Below are 15,091 nucleotides of genomic sequence, written 5' to 3'. Positions count from 1 at the left end.
TTCCACCAAGCCCTATAAAACAGCAATAGGACGAAGACACAGACACACTGTGAATAATTTTAGTAACAACTGTGCTTTCCTACTATGAAAATCTATTAAGCCTAGTACTTTTAGTCCATGTTTAGATTTAAAGACAATTGTCTGTCCTGGGACCCCTCTCTCTCTCTCTCTCTCTCTCTCTCTCTCTCTCTCTCTCTCTCTCTCTCTCTCTCTCTCTCTCTCTCTCTCTCTCTCTCTTTCTCTCTCTCTCTCTCTCTCTCTCTCTCTCTCTCTCTCTCTCTCTCTCTCTCTCTCTCTCTCTCTCTCTCTGTCTCCTGGCTGTCGGAGCCTCATTCCAGATGTTTGGATCTGGATGTTCGGCTTTCAGGAGATCCAGCCTCTCCTATTGTCTCTCTTTCTCCTCCCTGTGTGTGTGTGTGTGTGTGTGTGTGTGTGTGTGTGTGTGTGTGTGTGTGTGTGTGTGTGTGTGTGTGTGTGTGTGTGTGTGTGTGTGTGTGTGTGTGTGTGTGTGTGTGTGTGTGTGTGTGTGAGTGTGTCCTCTTCCAGATCTCCATTGTGGAGAGGAGGTTGTGTAGCTCAGGCCTGTTTGGCAACACCTGAAGTTGCTTGACGTCCTCCTGGATACTGGATACGTTTGCAATCAATCTATATTTTTGTTATCGTTCTACAATGTAATTTTACTATGTTGGTCTATTTTGTACACACAACATCTGATTAATTGCATGTCCGTCTTTCCTGGGAGAGGGATCCCTCCTCTGTTGCTCTTCCTGAGGTTTCTTCCTTTCTTTTTCCCTGTTAAAGGTTTTGTTGTTTCTCCTTATCTGAATCGAGGGTCAAAGGACAGAGGGTGTTGTAGATGTACAGATTGTAAAGCCCCTTGAGGCACATTTGGGATTTGTGATATTGGGCTATATACAGGTATATCAAAATTTACTTGACTATCTTCGTCCTCGTGCTTTCACTATATCCTTCAGGTTATTTTTTTTAAATGTGTTGCTATGTTTGTATGCTGTTTCTGTAGTTTCTGCAGTTGCAGATCAGTCAGTAAGGAGAATGCAAGTTCAGGCCTGCCTCTGCAGCTGATTTTGCACTCTCACTACTGAGACATTAAGGGACAAAAAAGAAAATGTCTATATAGTGGTACATATTAATATAGTTTCCAGTAAAGCATCTTATACTGAGAATTTAATAAAGCAAACATTGTCAAAATAGTTTATTAGTATATTGCATTGTAAGTAGAAAGTAGATGTAACATCCTCTTGATTTAGATTTGCAGCTGCTCTTGCATCTCTCATGTCTCTCAAAGCTTCAACATCTTTACATTTGTCTGCCTCGCTACAGCTTCTCATTTATCATTTTGTAAAGATTCTAAAAGCAAAATATATATGAGATAGTGGCTTTATCTGGATTCACTTCATCACTGCCCTCCTAATATCCCATACACTTAGTGAATATCAATGGCAGCCTCCACTGGCTCTATATTTTGACATAAGAGGAAACATGTTTGTCTGTAGTACAAAGAGGAGAGGAGCTCTGGCTTGCATGCTGTTTGAGTGACACTTTCCTCACACAGCACAACACTACATCACCCAGGGGAGGCCTGTGGCAGAGCCACAGCCCCAGCTCTGTGGTGTGTTTTGGGCAGTGCATGCTCGAGTCAGGTGAGGGATGGTTGTCAGGTGGAGCGCCACACTGGGCCAAGCCTCGGTCTCGCTGTGTGGCGCCGTGTATTGCAGCTGGCCAAAAGACAGACTGTGAGCCCTGGCTGTCAACATCTGCTCCAGAGACTGTACCATCTGCCCGAGGCCCGGGGGGACCATCTCTTCTGACTCAGACCAGCTGCAGAGCCCCAGACGTGGACCTGAGCAGTCCTGCAGAGGCAGAGAACACGGCCAAGACACCGTCAGAGCCGCTGTGAGCTGGAACATTTGTCTCACACACTTAGCCATGTTGTATCTGTAGGGTGCGATCACAGTGAGGCTTAGATAAACAACATTGCTGCTATTGAATATTATTTCACTATTTAGTGGCAGAGAGTAAAAGTACAGCCTACTGATGTATTGCAACTTAAAGGAACTCAAAAGTCATATATCTCGGATAGCCAAAACAATCCACATTGATGTGGCAAAATTTTCAATTTTCATGAAACTGAAGTAACCTTTTATGAAAAGTGCAAGATTAAGAAATCAGGGCATGAAAAAACAAGTAATATATGATGATGACAGGGCAGTGGTGGCCTAAAGGTTAACGAAGCAAGCTTGTGACCGGGAGGTCGTCGGTTCAATCCCCAGACCGACAGGATAAAATCTGGGTGGGGAAAGTCAATTACCACCACTGAGGTACCCTTGAGCAAGGCTCTTAACCCCAATGGCCCCAGTGGAGCTGCTCAGGGGCCAGCAGATCAGACTGTGGTTGTACCAGGCAACTTCCAGGTATGAATGTATAACTGTGTGAATGTGATCAGGGCGTCGTTGCAAATGCGAATTTGTTCTCAAATTGACTTACCTGGATAAATAAAGGTTAAATTAAAAATTATGAACATGATCAGGTGCAAACACAAGACTGGAAAGGACATTTGTGTGAAAAACAATATACTTAAAATTGTAATTGTAAGTCATAATAAAGAGTATACATTATAGTATAAAATTAAAATATAAATACTTCTCAACATTGTCATTTCAATAAGAGTGGGAATGTTCAGACACAGTAATCCATATTTCACAACATTGTTTATTTAGCCAAAAATGAGATTAGTTAGTTAATTCTTGAGTTTATTTGTATGCCATTGAGGACAGAGCTATAAGATTTTGTAACAAAAGTCTGAGTCTACACAGCTTTTTGTTAAGACCTTTTATTTCATCAATTTGAAAGAAACAAGTAAAAACAGTGTACAAAGTTTATATTATTTGTTTACTAAAGCTGGTGTCCTCAGTCTCAGGAGTAATGGGAGGGCAGGTACAAAACAAGTTGAAATAAAAAATAAAAAGTATAAAATGAATTTCCCTATTTTCAGAAGGTGACAGCAAAAGGGTGAGCGTGCATAGGAATAAGTAACAATCAAAAACTGAACAAAAAGGTTTGCAAACGATTGAAGTGAAAACAATATCATAAAAACCATTACATTCAATAATGTATGATGCACTTTTGAAAAATGATTATCTGTCTTAAAAAAAAAAAAAAAACTGAAGCGCTTTTGGATACTTCTTAGTACACTTTGAAATAGGAGTTTCAGTTCCCAAGAGTCTCAGTTTAGCCTCAGCTGTCTGTAAAGGTCATTTAAACAAGCAATTCTTGTTTTATTTGTATGCACAAATTGAATTGACATTATAAAATAAGCTAATTTAGTCTTTACCAACCATAAAGTACAAATAAAAGTCCAAATACAATCATTCTGAGGCAGCAAAGTGCACATCATTGGCACAGTAACACTCATTTTAGTCAACGCTGGTCTCATATAAATAACTCAGAAGCTCGTGAACGGACAGAAGTCCCCTAAAGTAGCATATCAAAGATGACTCTGTGTGGGTTTACCCTGAAGCCCAGTTTGTTTGCAAAGTATTCCTAAAGAAGTGTATTATGTTAAAGTGACCTCATTGAGGCTGCAGTGAATGCACTGGGCGGAAAACACCCAATACTGTACTGTACTGTACATGGAGGAAAACCCAGAGGAGAGAAGAGTTTCTGATGGGTCAGCAGTGAATGACCCTGACCAGAGGGAAACCAGGAGGTGTCTGCAGCACAGCATCGAGATAGGAAGGCATCAGGAACTATAAGCACTTACTTCAGGGGAGGGAGGAAAGATGGAGGAGCTATGAATTATCCTGAACAGGAAATTGGTGGTTTCTCAGTGACCCTAATGTACAAGAGAAATCCACTGCAGGCCAGCTTTTACCTTAATGATTAATCGCTCTGCATTTTTGGTTGTTGTTGTTTCCATTCCTTACATCAGACTGTATTGCACAATTGATTCATCACTCATTGTGGTGTAGCATGATAATACAACAGACCGATTTGTGTCAGTTTTGCATCAGGGTAGTAGAAAAGTGATTAAAAAAAATCCTCCAGAGGATGGTATTTCAGTCTTAGGAGAATCAGCCATGTGTTAAAACACGTACATATGCAGAAAGATTGACTTTATTTGATACGGTACATTCACTTTTGAAGCCAAAATTGTCTCGAAGTCTGAATGGTATTTGAATTGTTCAGAAGTCTTGGAGAGGAAAACATGGATTTATTACCCACTCAACAAACAACACACTCTCTGCTCACATGATCTTTTTGGTCCACAGTATGCCTATTTCTATTTGAAATGGTTGATTCATTTTCAGTTGTACGTTTTCACTACAAAATTCACATCAGTGGCCTAATTTGTGCACAACATAACTACATTTCCCCATTCATTATGGTGTATGGATGCCTGCTCAGTATACAACATAACAACTAGGAGGTGCAGGGCAGTGTTAACTCTCTCTCCGTGGTCAGTCTTCAAAGGCCTCACAGAACAACCAAAGTTCTCTTTGTTTTGTCTTGAATTTCCTCCTTCCTGGAAAACACAACTTGCAGATTGGAAATGTTACATCCACCAACGGCATCTGCAGACAATGCTGGGAGGATGGGGCTGTGGCCCCGGTCTTTTGAGAGTGCAGTCGGGTGGGGTGAGGGGAGATGGTGGGACCGGAGGAATGTACGAGAGTCGTTTAGGCCGTCCCACTGGCAGAGTAGGAGAACTGGGGGAAGTGGGGTCTCCGCTCGCTGTCGAATGACTCCATACTGTCATCTGAGGATAGAGGGCAAAGAACTGCTTATTTCTTGTGCAACTTAATGGGTGGGCGTGTGACAATATATACCGTGAGACAAATATACATTTGTCTACTGTCAGAGATTTTGCCACACCACTTATACCTTGGAATCTCCCCCTTTAATATCTCTTGGTGTATTAAAACCATTGTGAGCAATGTTGGTATTTAATTTACTGGACAGACAAAAACAGGCTTTCTTGCCTGGTTATTTTATATATTAACACTCTAGATGTTTCAATTGATTCCAGAAAATTTACAATATTCCAGTAAATGATACATACTCGGATATTGGATACATAATTACATATACCGTTAGGGCTGAGCGATATGACGAGATAGATAGATAGATAGATAGATAGATATATTGTCATTTGGATGTCACTTTACGTTGTGATCCTTGCACGTTATGTTTGTTTGTATGATTTTATACATCGTTATTGAGATATGAAATTACCTATATCATGGATAGAATATTTTAGCTGTATTGCCCAGTCCTATATACAGTATTGTGCCAGAGGATTTTAACAATATCACATACTCCAAGGAGAAGTACATATGAATCTAAGTATTCCTATTGCTGGGAGATATAATGTTGCACTGTAATATCAGACCAGTTATTGTCTTCGATGTTGCTTATTATACTGTTGTAGTAGGATGTTGACTTTTCCTAGTCTGCATTAAAGTAACAGTTAATGCTGCACCGGCTTGGCCTTCATATCCACATCGCTAATCATCATTTCTAAAACTTTTTTTCTCTGTACCTTTTAAAAGCACCACGTTTCCACCTCATAATATCAAAATATTAATTGAAAAATATAATTTTATTTGACTTTGTCAATATCACACAATCCAAATCCTATATACTGTAAATCTATTAGCTTGCTATTTCCCTTATACGGAATCATATTTGCATTTAAACACTGGCTGCAAGTTTGATGATGATTTTGATGACTTTGTGGAGCATGATCATTTTAATGGCACTGGTTCTCCAGGAGAGGGGAGACTCCTCTCAAGGGAGCTCTGTATGCTGGCAGAATGATTTCTCAACTCACATTTATAAACTCCCCAAAACTAACTCAAGCCTCACACCAAGAATGCAGCTAAAGTTCTGTATAAGGGAAAATATTCAAGATAACCTTTCTGAAAAAATCAATTTTTCTCTGATATGAACCTGACAGCTTATGTTTTAAATGAAAATGAAAGTTAGGGTTTTCACATGAAAATGAATTCCGTAACCTTTTTTTCTTTTTTTAAAGGATTAGTAATTCAGTAACCCTTGGGGGGAAAAAAAGTCTGCTTTAATCTTGAGTAAATTAAAGTATAATTCCTCATTCCTAATAAAGTCTCACAGGAGGTGCAGGGAAATTTATTATACAAGTTAAGTGGCAATTCATCTTCTCTCGCACAGTCCACACCTCACATCTGCCTTACTGCCACATTCAAACACTAAAGCTCCACAATAAATGATTTGAAGTAGTGTTATACCACATAAGTAAAGTTGTATCAAGTATACGGTATCTGTGGATGTGTATCGTTTGGTGCTACCTTGTCCAGGTGGCGTAATAGTAATGGTCTGTGCTGTGAACTCCTCGTCAAAATATCGTGTGTCCGTCTCCGAGGTAACTTGGGGCTTAAACGGCGGGACCAGCTGTTGGAAAGGAGAAGAGATACAAACACATCAGCGGCGTCAGTCAGTTTGGTAACAGTTGTCCTGATGACAAACTACATCTTTTCTAGAGTGGCGGCCCTACAACCGACGTAAGTTTATTGAAACCTGGGGGAAGGAGAGAGGGAGAAAGAAAGCAACGTGAACATTTGAGAGAACATTTTAGAAACTGACCTTCTTCTCATAAACATCTTGCCATTCAATTCCTGCAAAGAACTTGTGCTGCATGATTTCCTTGGCATCGTCAGGCCCTCCACCTAACCTGGAAGACAAGTACAAAAGGATGTGTTATGACAGAAAATAAAATTTCTTTCCACTTTTCCGGTTATTATCATAACAAAAGTGCATAAGTTTGTATCTGAAATACATGTTGGCATCATAAACAACTTGAGGACACCCACTTTGAGATTCACTAATGTAGGATAGAGTAAAGGCTCCTCACCTCTGCATTGGTTCTTTCTTTAGAAGGCCAGAGAGCAGCGAGCGTGCCTCGGGGCCCAGTGTCCGAGGAAAGCGGATGTCTTCCATGAGGATGAGCTCGAACAGCTTCTCGTGGTCCTGGTTGTAGAAAGGCAGTCTGCCGCACATCATCTCATACATCACCACCCCCAGACCCCACCAGTCCACAGCACGGCCATAGTCGTTGTCTTCCAGCACCTAGGGGATGATGAAGGGGGGAAACATGTATTTTATGCAGCTGGGGGGATGCTCATGAGCTATTTTAACTCCTTGGAGAAGGGGTATAGTATGTTATATTATTTAATAAGACACTTAACTGTCTTATAATATAGTAAAAAAGTATAATTTATCTACCTTTTTTCACAGAATAATTGTACAACAAGCTAAAGAAAAGTTTAGTTGCTACGGTTGTGTGGCTACAGTTTAGAGTTTTGCACCACCTGCTGGGACTTGCTCTGTAAGTTTGACTGCAGTGCTGCGACTCCAAATGTTTCTTCAAATTTGATGTAGTGTTTTTGTAGCTAGATAGCACTTTGTCGCCACCAGCACAGAGTGTACAACGAACCTTAATATTGCCGTCTTTAGCGGACACAAACTCAAAATAGTGATTGTATTTCCAGCTTGAAAGCGCGCATCTCTCTCCTCCCTCCATTGTTGTTTACGTTTGTGTCGCTGCGTGGTACACGTGAACTGTCCACATGCTGAAAACGTGACTTGTCGCATACGTGACTTCACTCCCCGAGACGCAAAAAGAAAGCAAATATATATATATATATATATTTTTCTTTTTTTTACTAAGGAAAATGACAAAAATAGTAACACAGTGACTTGGAGAAGTAACTTTAATCTGATTACTGGTTTGGAAATAGTAACGCGTTAGATTACTCGTTACTGAAAAAAGTGGTCAGATTAGAGTAACGCGTTACTGGCATCACTGAGACTAGATATCGTCTTAGATTTTGGATATCGTAATATGGCATAAGTGTTGTCTTTTCCTGGTTTTAAAGGCTGCATTACAGTGAAGTTATGTCATTTCCTCAACTTACCAGCTGTTCTATTATTTGCCTTTACCCACTTAGTCATTATATCCACATTACTGATGATTATTAATCAAAAATCTCATTGTGTAAATATTTTGTGAAAGCACCAATAGTCAACACTACAATATCTTTACGGTATCGATATCGAGATGTTTGGTCAAAAATATTGTGATATTTGATTTTCTCCATATCGCCCAGCCCTACCAATAAGGTTGCGTTTGGACATCGGAACAACAGAAGGCTGTGAAGACAGCAACTCTTCAGCCTGTACTGTACATACAGACCCTAAAGCAACTGTCCCCCCATCACCCCACTCTGGTCTGGGCTTTTGAGGCAGGTCCAGCCAGCACTGACTCACATCTCACATTTGGAGCAAGGATAGAGTTTCCCCTGGAGCCCTGCATATTTAATCACCACAGGGCCTTCCACACATACACAAACACACGTACAGATCAACAAGCAGCAGAGGTGTGGGTCGCTTAAATAAGCAAATGTGTGGCAACAAACACAGACCAGTCCTACAAACAAACTGTTCAATGAACACAACCAGAGCCCAACTAGAGAGAGGGAAATATTTAGTCTTATTATTTCCATAGGATGACTTTTCCTGACAGTTCTTAATGAGACAAACTCTTCCAGAGTTGTGCTCACTGAACAGCGCAACCTGTTGCATGAATAATGTGCTGCTGAGCGGAGTTGTTCCAAGGTCTCAGGGGACATGTTCTGGATTCTACCTCGCCAGGCGGATGTTGAAGGTGAAATCAAGACAAGGAGAACAGTCTGTTCTCTCAAACCTCGGGCAGCGTGATGCTAGGCAATTCAGACCTAAGAATAGAAACTTCGGTAAAAAGACGTGGGCGGATTAATAGAATTAGATATGGACACAGCAGTGCACAGGCCGAGAGAGAGTGCCCTGGAAAACAGATGGACGGATGTGTCCGTAAAAGGAACAAAACTACTGTGTGTGTGTGCACGCGCACGCAGCTGCGCATGTGTCTGTGGGCACTCCGCCTGCCGCTGCGGTGAGTGGTGAGCATCGAGGAGGAGGATTGGGAGGGCAGGGGGAGTAACGTGAAGCCGGTGTGGGGCTAGGATTACTGGGCCGTCTCTATTTCCAGCGCCGCTGTCGTGTGATTCACACCGTGCGACAGCTGGGCCCGCAGCTGCCCCATATATGTAGAAGAGCGCCACAGCTGTGAAGCTGCCAGGAGCGCAGGAGCCAAGCTCATCCCTCATATACGTAACCAGGACTGCTGGCCTGCCTGCCTGCCTGGGCCCCAGCCCCAGCCCCAAACTAATACTGTTACACTGCCCCAAAGGAGCGCAGACAGGGGGAGGAGAGAGAGCAGATAAAAGCACAAACACTTGCTGCTTCTCTGGAGCTCTACTCTGTATACTGCTTTTTTTTTGCTCACAAAGTTCTGCACTGACAGCCATTAATCTTCCAAGCTCATGAATCCAAATCAGTTTCAGTGGCTAGATTAAACCTGTCCAGATTCCCTAAAAGCAAATTCCCGCAGCCAATAATGGTTTTCTTCTTGTAACAACTTAATAAAAGTGACAAAGTGAATTTGTCCCACTCCTTACGCCAGAGACAAACTGGTCAGGCAGATTGGGTCTCTCCTCCCTCTCCCTCCCTCCCTCTCCCCCACTGCTCTGGGTGGAATATTCCCAGACGTTACAGCATTCCTGTGCAGCATACACAACAAGGTCATTGTTTACTGCAGAACAACCTGTAACACTGCCTGGCCTGCACTCCATAGGGACACTCGCCAGCGACCCTGTTGCCGTGGTAACGCCCCCTGATGTCTCCCTGCTCTCCACTGCTGAGGCTGGAGCTGTCATAAACCGTGCTACTCTGCGGAGGAGCAAAGTGGGCACGACAGAGTTTAGGGTGGACAGGTGGGGAACTCTATAAAAAGGTTTATAGAAGTACAGAAAATAAACATTTGTCCAGGTGTGAGTAAGTAAATACTCAAATTCTAGCATAGCCCAGTCCTTTGCGTGCGTTGATGCTCATGGTTAAAGGCAGGTTTGGTCTGACTGATGAAGATAACTATGAGGCAGCCTGAAGCATTGTGGGGTAGCGTGCTCATGACAGCTCAGGCTCTCCCCAGGTCAGGCGAGGCATCCAGGTCAGAAGTGGGGCTGTGGCTCCCCTGGTGACACACAACAGCTGTAGCCAATGTGGTCCTTTTTTTTTTTTTTTTTTCCCCAGGGGCGGAAGCTCACGTTTCCTGGGGCGCGCTGCCAATCACCCCCCCCCCCCCACCACCACCAAGCAGAAAATTCCAAATGGAGGCTAAAAACAACGATATGGCAACTGTGTCAACATGGGCACCCTTCTCCCAGAAAACATTTTTATGGCAACAGACGAGGGGCTAGCGCAAACACTCACGTACTTACTCACACACACACACACACACACACACACACACACACACACACACACACACACACACACACACACACACACACACACACACACACACACACACACACACACACACACACACACACACACACACACACACACACACACACACACAATGCAATATCGGGTTACACAGCCCACTCCAACACTTGTCATACCTGCACGCAATAGGGAGCAGCCACACCCCTCCCCATACAGCAAATATGAGAGCAGGCTGCCCAACCCTGGGCACACAGTACACTCATTAACTCACAGACTTCAGCTGGAGATTAGATAGGCATTTTGAGACAGCTGCCCTTTCTTCCACATGCTTTTCATCCACTGATGTCCAACAATACATGTAGCACTTTTGTTTGGAATCTACTCAAAATGACCTCACTTTGTTTTTGTTTATTAAGTAACAGGTAAGGTAAAGAAACATATTGAATGCACATGCTTCCTTGAAGAGCTCAGAGGGTCACTTGATGGTTTGAGCTCAACCAATTCGAAGCCCTATGTTAGACATTGAAGAATAGTGTTCATCCCACCATAGTGTTTCAGAGACTCTGGCAGCTCTAAAGTGACCTGAAAGATTACTTAATGTTTGTTTTTCCTTTAATTTGTCATCCATGTGCCTACATGAAACTGACTTTGTTGCAAGAAAGGGGGAAGTCAATATTTTAGGTAGACAGAATAACTGTAGCGATTACCTCAGGTGCTAGGTACTCCGGCGTCCCACAGAAAGTTTTCATGGTGGCACCATCTTTGATCCCCTCCTTACACAGGCCAAAATCTGTGATCTTTATGTGTCCGTCTTTGTCCAGCATAAGGTTTTCCAGCTGAGGAGTAAACAGAAATAAGACCAATGTTAGCATCATCGTAAAATGACTCAGGAGAGTTAACAAGCCAATAATTCTGGGAGGTGATGGGAATATTAATTCATAAATGAACAAAAATACAGGCATCAGTGTAAGTTATGTTTCTATCAAATTATTGGGCAAGTATTGAGTGAATTTTAGAAAGTAAAATCTGAAATCAGTGCTAGGGCTGGGAAATATATCGATATTATATTGATTTTGTGATAGGAGACTAGATATCGTCTTAGATTTTGGATATCGTAATATAAGTGTTGTCTTTTACTGGTTTTAAAGGCTCTATTACAGTAAAGTGATGTATTTTTCTGAATTTACCAGACTGCTCTCTCATTTGCCTTTTCCCCACTTAGACATTATGTCCACATTACTGATGATTATTTATCTAAAATCTAAGTGTGAAGATATTGTTAAAATACCAATTGTCAACCCTAGAATATTGCCGCAATATCGATGGAGGTATTTGGTCAAGAATATCAGGATATCAGATTTTCTCCCCATCGCCCAGCCCTAATCAGTGCCCGTGCTTCCAAAAATTATCTTTATGCAAGATAACCTAATCAATCGAGCACCAGTAACTTATCTGTTGCTGCTTATCACCCAAGTTGTCGTTTGCGTTTTCTCCCTTTTTTTGTTTTTTTTAAAAGAATGAATTGGTCACTTAATCCATGTGTACATTGTGTTTTTTTCTGCTGCTATGATGATAGAAAGAGGTGAGATGCAAACCCCCCCCCCTCACACCCTCTCACCCCTATTTTGAATTAAAATAACTTCTTTAAACAAGTTCAATTTATTCTTAATTGTATGGGCTTCTTAGTGTAGCTGAGGAATGTAACAATGCCTTTCTGTAGTAGAATAAATTAATGGAATTACAATGACAAAGGTCTATTTAAAAAAATCTGTCTTCATCACATCTTCACTTTTTCAACATGCCAAACTTGTCCACCGCAGTCAAGCTTTTATGCAAAAGTTGAAAATTCCCTAAACACAGGTGCATGGAAACATACCTTGAGATTACATGTACAGGTTGACCTAAAGGCCCTAAGCAAGTGCATCATGCAGTGTCATGACTTAAGGCTACATGGCCTTTTAATATCAGTGTGTCCTCCCTCCCTTTCGGTCTCGCTCTCTCTCAGTTAAAGTCACCTGGCAGCTGTAGCTCACACGTGGCCAACAGTGCCTGGCCAGAGTCAGCACATCCTTCCAATCCTGCTACCCTGGCATTTTCAGGAGAACCCTAGCAGGCTGGGAGCCTGCCTCATAAACCCAAGGGAGAGGGAGGGAAGGAGGGAGGGAAGAGAGTGCTGACCTGGCTGGTATAGTTTTATCAGCTGGAAGTAGTAGGGCTACATATGCCCACTGCAACACCGATAACCCCCCACAGCCATCCTAAACCCAAACATGTCTTAACAGTCTGCAGCATCATTCTCTGATCCCATCTCTGGAGTATTAAACGTTTTGTTTAAACAAAAGGAAAAGGTAAAACCTTGCAGCGCCTTTCCTTTAGGATGATTGACATTTTCTCTTTGTTAACCAATAGTGCTGTACTGCCAGCAAATTACATCAATCACGCACAAAGTGCACATAAATCACCCACTGAGAACACTGTGCTCATACTGTAACAGGAGGCGGTGGCGATGCGTTCAAAGAGACAAAAAAGACTGGTGGTTATTTCTGTCTAGCTGCCTGCAGTAAGCGTATGGACCGAGCCTTCCTCCAGCTGCAGTGAGCTCTGGAGACTGATCTGGGGGAGGCAGATCAATAAGCCCTGGCCACTGCCACTGCTCTCAATAGAGGCAAAAACTATTTATATCCTGCCAGGGGAAAAATTAAGGGAAGGGGGGGAAAGAAGAAAGAGAAAGACAAAAGAGAGGCTGACAGCAAAGATGAGAGAAAGTGAGGACATGTTTCGAAACCTACCTTTAGATCTCGATAGACCACGTTTCTTTCAGCATGCAGGTAGTCCAGCGCTGACACTATCTCTGCACCGTAGAACCGTGCCCGCTCCTCTGAGAATACACGGTCCCTTGACAGGTGGAAGAAAAGCTTAGGGGAAACAGGGGAGATTGACAGTAAGAAAGCAGAGGACAGACAAAGAAAAAGTTGGTTAGTCCAGGGAAAATCAGATCAGTAACACTGTTCAAAAGTATTGTGATTTCCCTACAGGTGCAGATTTTAGTAATGGTTAAAATGGTTTACCTCACCACCGTTTGCATACTCCATGACGAAGCACAAGCGGTCATGTGTCTGGAAGGAGTATTTCAGTCCCTGCAGAAAGAAGCGAGAACGCTCAAAGCAGAACTTGATGTTTCCAGCTAATTCAAGAGGAACCTGGCATTTAAACAGCTGATTGTAACATGAAACATCACTATGTACTTTGCAGCTTTGACCCTTTAGTTACATTTTTAAAAACAAATGTCTAATGAGAAGATAATATAAAAAATATACAGCATAGTGTATCCAGTGTGTTGAGACTATTCAACAACTGTGGAAAACATTGGTCCCATTCATTGTACTGAGCACATCACATTATGTGTTGCCTCCACCCACCACTTAAGCTCCTTTAAAATGTCTTTCACTACAACCCACCTCAGACTTACAGAGAAAGAGTTAACCGATAAAACAAAAAAGAATGTCCAGCGTTGCTATAAAAGGCCCAGCTCGACTGCAGCCTTTGTAAAAACAGCTCTTCAAAACATTCCTGGGAAATTCTGAATGGATGCTGCCGAGTTGGATTGAAGAGGATCTCTGCGAGTTAAAATAAGGTTTGGTTTAGGTATATGGAGGGGCTCCTTACTGTCAAGAACGGATGCTTTGAATTCTGGAGGACTCTGTTCTCTGTGAGTGTGTGTGCCACTTCATCCTGGAAAAAAAAGCCACAAAGAGTGTTTGTGCAACTCTCACAATGGCTAACCATTTAGGTATCAGTCATTGCTCCACTGCCCCCAGTGTCTTCTTCCCCCCCCCCCCCTTTACTTGCTCATTGGCATCCACTCACTTTTGCTACGATGACCTCCTTCTTTAGGATCTTCATGGCGTAGTAGCGTCCTGTGGCCTTCTCCTTTACCAGGATAACTTTGCCAAAAGTGCCTTTTCCCAGGAGTTTGAGGTATTCAAAGTCGTGCATAGTCTGGAGAGCCAGAGTAGAGAAAGTGGCATCTGGTTACAAACAGAAGCATTAACAAACTCATGCTCTAACTAGCCAGGGGACACAATCCTGCTGACAACAACAGAGAAGCATTTAAGGCACTATTTCACCCACCATGCAATTTCCACTCCTCTAATGGTTTGGCCTATATGTGGTTGTGTCTCAGTTAACCTCTGACCCCCGCCCCGGATTGGATGTCCCCCCCAATGGTTGTGTGGGGGACATCCAATCCGGTAGCCTTGGACCTTTATGTCATGACACATGTGGGGGTTGTGAAACCTGGTGGACATACTATCTGGTGCTAAGCCACCCACGGCTGATGTTGGGAAAGTAGAAAGTAGCTTGGAAGTGGCAAAGTAAAGTGGGCTAAAGTGGTGTAAGTGCAGAGCTGCAGGAGCAGAATAATGGTCAACTTGGAAGACCAGGATATAATTAGGGTGGGGAGGAATAAAGGTGGTTGACTTAAAAGTCTATGGTAATGCTGAGGTGTGTCAATGTGAAGACAGCAGAGAGTAGATGATACACAGCAGTGTAAATGGGCCATACCACTTTTTGTCTGGGTTTGGTCAGGTAGACCTCCATGTCCATGGGGTCTGGAGAGGAGTCCATCATCTCCTCCTCTTGTTTCTGCAGGCCTTCAGCCACTGCTTGGATGGCTTTAGTCCATTCTTCCCTGAGGGAGGCACAGGCAGCA

General features: G+C 42.7%; 1 protein-coding gene across 2 annotated transcripts in view; it reads right to left on the bottom strand.

Moving 5' to 3' along the window:
- Window positions 1-4,116: 4,116 nt before the first annotated feature.
- The window catches only part of akt1 (v-akt murine thymoma viral oncogene homolog 1), a 35,936-nt gene continuing 24,961 nt past the window's right edge, over window positions 4,117-15,091 (bottom strand). For both annotated transcript variants that reach the window (XM_039786108.1, XM_039786109.1), the window contains exons 5-14: window positions 14,944-15,070; window positions 14,248-14,379; window positions 14,047-14,112; window positions 13,449-13,517; window positions 13,170-13,295; window positions 11,088-11,216; window positions 6,908-7,122; window positions 6,640-6,727; window positions 6,345-6,447; window positions 4,117-4,777 (exon numbers count right to left, since the gene is read on the bottom strand). In XM_039786108.1, coding sequence (XP_039642042.1) covers window positions 4,698-4,777; window positions 6,345-6,447; window positions 6,640-6,727; window positions 6,908-7,122; window positions 11,088-11,216; window positions 13,170-13,295; window positions 13,449-13,517; window positions 14,047-14,112; window positions 14,248-14,379; window positions 14,944-15,070 — 1,135 coding nt within the window. In that variant the 3' untranslated portion in view covers window positions 4,117-4,697. The remainder of the gene's footprint in view (window positions 4,778-6,344; window positions 6,448-6,639; window positions 6,728-6,907; window positions 7,123-11,087; window positions 11,217-13,169; window positions 13,296-13,448; window positions 13,518-14,046; window positions 14,113-14,247; window positions 14,380-14,943; window positions 15,071-15,091) is intronic.

Source organism: Perca fluviatilis, chromosome 20 (assembly GCF_010015445.1).
Source record: "Perca fluviatilis chromosome 20, GENO_Pfluv_1.0, whole genome shotgun sequence".
NCBI lineage: Eukaryota > Metazoa > Chordata > Actinopteri > Perciformes > Percidae > Perca > Perca fluviatilis.
This window is presented reverse-complemented; position numbering and strand designations above follow the sequence as displayed.